The sequence below is a fragment of the Perissodus microlepis genome, chromosome 6, assembly GCF_051167445.1.
Source record: "Perissodus microlepis isolate ML-2025 ecotype Zambia chromosome 6, ASM5116744v1, whole genome shotgun sequence".
NCBI lineage: Eukaryota > Metazoa > Chordata > Actinopteri > Cichliformes > Cichlidae > Perissodus > Perissodus microlepis.
In genome coordinates this window covers 411,080-417,500 of record NC_140466.1, presented here as the reverse complement: position 1 = coordinate 417,500, position 6,421 = coordinate 411,080, and the positions used below count along the sequence as shown (strand labels likewise).

Sequence of the window (6,421 nt, the reverse complement as noted above, 5' to 3'; positions counted from 1 at the left end):
CCACCTCCTCTGCCCCCACCCTAATGACATCATGCTGAGGCTGCACCGTCATTGGCCAACACATTCCAACACACTGTAAAAAGTCTGAGCTGAAACTGGAGTCAAACTGGGAGCCATCAGCCGAGCTGCTGGGACAGCTGGGAGTGTCTGAAATCTGGAAATGAAAAGTAGAAACTTTATTTTCAGTTTTTACTATCAGGCTGTTGCCATGGTTACACAGCTGTCAGTGTGTAACTAGATGTGTGCAGGTGCTGGCTGGTCTTCATCTGTTCTCACGTCATCATGTGACGCCTCACAGGTATCGGTGCATTCTTCTTCTCACAGGACGCACAGGTGCAGCTGGAAAGGTCTGTGGGAAGTCCCCTCCCACTGCCAGGAGCTGATTGGTTGGTCAGCAGCTATGAGCTCCTCCATTAAAGCAGATGTTTGTACCTCTGATGTGTTTGGGTCACCTGCAGCGCCCCCTGCTGTTTGCTGTCTGCAGGTGAAGCAGCCTTTGATCTTTTACGTGAATCCGTGTGACATTCAAGTGTTCAGCTGAAGCTGGGAAATTATAGATATCCACTTTTTACAGTGTGTTTGGATAGGGAGCGTCTGTGTGTGTGTGTGTGTGTGTGTGTGTGTGTGTGTGTGTGTGTGTGTGTGTGGAGGGAAACAGGACAATCAGTCAGATCATTGAGCAGGAAAGAAGAATGAGCGGCGTGTAGCTGCAGCGAGGGCAGGGCAGACACCGTCCTGTGGCCGTCACGGCGACCTCTGGACTCTCATTACTGCACCTCTCGCGGACACGAGGGCGTTTTCCCTCTCGCTCCGATCGCACTTCAAAGGAAGTTTTTGCTGTTTTTTCTCGGGGTTTTGGTGAAGTTTCACACTCTCGCCGTCCTCACGTTCAGGATCAGCTGACAGTCTGCGTTCTCTGGTTCAGTTTGTGGACTCGAGCCTGTGTTCAGCTTTTTAAAACTGCGGTGATGAGGGCAGGTGTTCCTGTCTGTCAGTAAAAACCAAAAACCTGATTTTGGGCTCTGACACTTCTGAAACAACGGCTGAAGCGATGACTTCGCTCTCGGTGGGCTGACGTGCGGCGGAGTTCGTGGTTTATGATCGGCATCGCTAAAATCGGTCTCTTAGTCCTCAACCGTGATGGAGGAGCAGCAGCTCAGCTACAACGTGCTGGAGGGTCGCTTCAAACAGCTACAAGGTAAGGAGGAGGAGCCGAGGGTCAGAGGTCGTGGCGGCAGAGGGCGTGGGTTTGGTTTCATGTAACTGGTCAGGGTGGTGGTTCCCAGTTGGGAGGCTGGGACCCTTCAGCGGGTCCTTGAAGGAACTGGATTGGGCACAGGTCTGGGATGTTCTTACCTGCAGACTCGCCGTGCAGCTCGGACCTCGCTGCGCGTCGATGTCTTTCCTGTGTGCGGATCTTTTGCAGTCTTATTGGCTGCTGCACAAACGTGTCAGTATGAGTTCCTGTGTGGCGTGGAATCGCTTCAGCGTGTAAATCTCACGGATGTTAAGCAGTTTCTGTCACATGGTGTTGCTCTGCTGCTGCCACTAGGAGGCGCTGGGATGTTTACGCAGTGTTGGTGTGCAGATCTCTCTGCGCCAGGACCCGGACTGGACAGAGCGCATTTGGGTTATAAGTACTTCCTGTGAACCGCCTTCACGGAAACGCTGTGCTGCACGAACACGGTTTAGGAAACATGCTGCAGGGGGCGCCGTGGAGCCAGGCTGTAGGTGTTGATGCATAAACTTTATTTGTGTGGAACAATAAACAGAGCCATCACCCAGTCGGTTCAGTGCTCGGGTTCTAATGCTCCGCCCACAGAGCTCATCACTGCTGTTTTAAAACGGCGTGATTACAGGCGCACCTGGGTGTACCTGTGCGACATAGGCAGGTGTCTGTGGGCGTGTTGGGCGACCTTCGACCTGCTCCTGGTTAAAGTTTAAGCGCTCACTTTTACTGCTGGGCTCAGTGACATCATCGCAGGCTGTCACACCTGCCCGGAGCACAGGTACACGGGGTTCAGTCCAACTTCCATGGAAATGTAAGCAGCAGAGCAATGAATAATCCTGCTAATAACACAAATAATAAAACACTTCCAGAAGAGTTTAGCAAAGACACAAGCACGAGCGTGGCACAGTAAACAGAGGCCCACCTGGTCTCACCTGGTGTCAGTGGTAACCAGTTTAGGCCTGCTGGCTGAAACCAGTCATGACGCTGAACCAAACACTGCTCTGAAACATCTCGGTGCAGATGTGAACTTGTCTTTAAGCTCGCAGCAGCTCCTCGGTTCCAGACTGAAGCACCGAGCTGAGCGAGTGTGGGTGTGATAGCAGCGGTTGGCTAGTGGCCCCGTTGCTATCAGCAGCGCGGCGTCTCCACAGAGACAGCGTCAGGTCTGCAGATCCAACAGCAGCGTCGGAGCCGCAGCGTCGCCGGCGTAACCAAACAGGAAACAGGTGGGACAACAGGAGTTTTACTTTGAAAGTTTGAGCTGAGTCGCACATCCACTTCCATCCTCGTGAAGGCCCACCCGTTAGAGGCGATCAGCTGCTCTCAGTTCTGCTCACGTGTTTGCCTGAATCAGCCTGTTTTAGCTCCTCCCCCTTTTGGACAGCCGTCTGTGTGGTGTCGCTGCTTTATTATAATTATTACAGCTGTTGCTGTTTCCTGTCTGTGTGTTTAAAGTAGGGCTGCCACGATTAGTCGACTAGTCACGATTACGTTGACTATCAGAATCGTCGACGACTGATTTAATAGTCGACGCGTCGTTTGAAGCTTTGTAAGATCCCAAAAGACGCAGGAATAAGTAGTAGGATTTAAGAGTGTAATAACGGACTGAAACAGAAGATGGCAGCACTGCATGTACAAGGATGCCAGCTGCCGTTAAACCCCGAAGAAGAAGAAGTAGCTGTGTCCCAGAATTCATAGCGCGGCCCAGCTCAGTTTCCAACAATGGCGGCAGCTAGTTAGTTTTAATATTACTCTTATTATTCTTTCTGGGTCACAAAATAAACGTTTAACATATTTTCAGGCGAGAATGTAGCTGTGTAAACCTCAAATATCTGCTCAGTTTATCAAGACACCACATATTTTCAAAAGCGCTCCGACGTTTTCGGAGACGTCTGTTACCCACTAGCTCGATAGCTAGCCGGGGGCAAGGCTAACTAGAGCCGTGAGAACACCGGACTCCCGGCAGATCGTTTTCAAACCCACCGCCGTCTTTCGCTACTCAGGTTAAACATGATATATAAGTCACTTAGATAACTTAAAAATGTTATTGTTTGGCTTTTTTCAGTATTTTATTTGTTCCTGAGTAAATCGGTTTGGCTGAGATTAAAGTTATAGTTTTTACACAGCTGAACAAACGTCAAGCAGACAGCTGATTATCAGAAGTGTGAGATGCTCCAGAATATACTCCGGTGTCCTGTTATATTTTAGATAGCAAGGAGTTTATTAAACTTCACCGAAACAATCTGCAAATTTCATTAAAAATTAAACAATCATCTTGTCTTTATTTTTAGTTAGCACATACCTGAAACACTTAAAGCTGTAAGCTAATGATAGTTATATAAGAGCAGATGCTGCTGGTGCAATAAGCTGTAGTTTTACGTCCAATGGATGATGATCTGATTAGTCGACTAATCGCAAAAATAATCGGTGACTAGTCGACTATCAAAATAATCGTTTGTGGCAGCCCTAGTTTAAAGCAGGTCGCTGCATCAGTGTTCACATGCACCGAACATACAAATACAAACAGCAGGTGGGCGGGGCTTATGTGCCTGATAAGAGTATGAAAACTCTGATCAGGTGCCCAGACTGAAACGCGTGTGTGTGTGTGTGTGTGTGTTGTGCGTGCACAGATGAGCGGGAGGCGGTGCAGAAGAAGACCTTCACTAAGTGGGTGAACTCTCACCTGTCCAGAGTCTCCTGCAGGATCACTGACCTGTACATGGACCTGAGAGACGGACGCATGCTCATCAAACTGCTCGAGGTCCTCTCCGGGGAGAGACTGGTAACACACACACTCACACAAACACACACATAAACAGTCCTTGCACTAAAATCAACACCAGAAGAAGAAACCCGACCTTCACTGATCTGATCAACTGGAACTTCCTGTCCAGGCCGTCAGGATGTCTGATAGAGCGCCCCTGCTCAGCCTGTGGCTGCGAACAGTACTGCAGCTCCTGTAGAGCGAGATGAGGGAGGAGAGACACTTCTATGGGCTTAAATTGTGGCCATAAATGTTTTGTACTTGTAAATCAAATGCGTGTTTGTGAACTAAACTGAAGTTTTGTAACCTTGTAAAAATAAATTTGTTAGAAAGATTTATGTTTGTGCATCTACAGATGAGACTTTGTGTTTTAAAAAATATTTACACGAGTTACAAATGTTTCTGTGAAGGTCTGCTTACAGAGGAAAACACTACGTGTAAACTCTGCACTCAGGTTCCCTGGATGTGGGAGAGTTTCAACTTACACATACAAATTTTGACCCGATTTTTCTTCCTGCCAGCTGATTGGCCAATGTCACGTCAATCACAAATTTAACAGTCCAATCAGAGAACAGATGGGTTTGGCTGTTGGAGGGGTGCTTTACGGAGCTGCAGGTCCTGGAAGAATAAATGCCTTTTACATGCCAGCCCAGTGTTTTCCTTCATCACCATGAAAACAGTCTGTGTGTGTCCGAGTTCGGTGATTTTGGTGTCACAGGTCTACGTGCTTAGACAGAGACCTCCAGAACCTTTCTCTGTGGACCCTGGGGGGGCAGTGTTGTGGAAATGACACAGTCTTCACCAGTGGGGATGGTTACAAAGCTTTCTGGTTATGAATTAGCGATACATGTTTTTATTAAACATTTGAAGAACATTTGAAAACAACAGAAACTCTTGTAGAGGACATAAAGTCAGAGATAGAAACGACAGGTGCATCTAGTGCAGGTAGAGCTGCTGCACACAGAGCTCAGCAGCCAGCAACAAATTCTGGATCCTTAGCTTTTAGTTAGCAGTTAGCATTAGCAGCACATCCTGCGTCTGATGTGAAAGGACTTTTATGCTGCGCACTGTGACTCACAGCAATGGTCCCGGGTCAGCCCTGACTTTGTGTTAAACTAATCCTAAAGTAATAATGTGTTTCTAACCACTGATATAGCACAACTTTACCCTTTCAACAGCTGCTGAAAGCTAGGGGACCTAGCTGCTATCGGATATTTACATAGAGATCCTCCAGCTTCAAACTGTATCACCCTTCCAGGACCTGCAGCTCCGTAAAGCACCCCTCCAACAGCCAAACCCATCTGTTCTCTGATTGGACTGTTAAATTTGTGATTGACGTGACATTGGCCAATCAGCTGATAGGAAGAAAAATCGGGTCAAAATTTGTACGTGTAAGTTGAAACTCTCCCACATCCAGGGAACCTGAGTGCAGAGTTTACACGTAGTGTTTTCCTCTGTATCTGTAAGCAGACCTTCACAGAAACATTTGTAACTCGCGTAAATATTTTTTAAAACACAAAGTCTCATCTGTAGATGCACAAACATAAATCTTTCTAACAAATTTATTTTTACAAGGTTACAAAACTTCAGTTCACAAATACGCATTTGATTTACAAGTACAAAACATTTAAGCCCATATGCTTCTGAGTATGCTCCGCCCCTTTTCCCCAGCCGCCCAGATGTTTCCAGAGGACGTTTCCTGTGTGTCAGACGATGTCATGTGATGTCACAGCGGTCGGTCATGTGACATAAGTTTCTGGATGAGCTTCCCGAGATTTTTAAAGCGATGCTTTATTTGACGTGCGATCAGAGTAAGTCCACATTCGTGCTCCTGATGACCTCTTGGAGGGTACAGCAGCTCACAGGAAGTGACCTCAGAGTTGAAGCAGGTGTGCCTGACTTCCTGTTTTCCCTCTGAAACATTAACCTGTTTCCGTTTGAGACGGTGGACTTCTTGGCCTCAGGGAAGGCTGTGGTCCAGCTGCTGCGCTTCCTCCCACTTCCTGTAGGCCAGGAACGCCTCGCCGTCCTCCCGGGCCAGGAAGACAAGACGGTGTCTCCACTTCCTGTTATTTTGGAGACGTCAGTGGGAACCAGACACATATCCTTGCTTCAGTGTGTGATTATTGCAGCTTTTATTGTGAAAGTCTGCCCTCACAGGATGTTCATGATTTTGGAAGGTCACATTCACACACCTGTAGATCACCTGACTCTCTGCTCCTCCGCCTCCAGCCAAAGCCAACCAAAGGGCGGATGCGGATCCACTGTCTGGAGAACGTGGACAAGGCGCTGCAGTTCCTGAAGGAGCAGCGGGTTCACCTGGAGAACATGGGCTCCCACGACATCGTGGACGGAAACCATCGACTCACGCTGGGCCTCATCTGGACCATCATACTCCGCTTCCAGGTAAGCACGCGTAACAGGTG

General features: G+C 48.1%; 1 protein-coding gene across 3 annotated transcripts in view; it reads left to right on the top strand.

Annotated features, from left to right (window-relative positions):
• Positions 1 to 6,421, top strand: part of LOC146384706 (spectrin beta chain, non-erythrocytic 1-like) — a 31,803-nt gene that overhangs the window by 7,307 nt on the left and 18,075 nt on the right. For all 3 annotated transcript variants that reach the window (XM_084929753.1, XM_084929754.1, XM_084929755.1), the window contains 2 exons: positions 3,862 to 4,013; positions 6,228 to 6,401. In XM_084929753.1, coding sequence (XP_084785879.1) covers positions 3,862 to 4,013; positions 6,228 to 6,401 — 326 coding nt within the window. The remainder of the gene's footprint in view (positions 1 to 3,861; positions 4,014 to 6,227; positions 6,402 to 6,421) is intronic.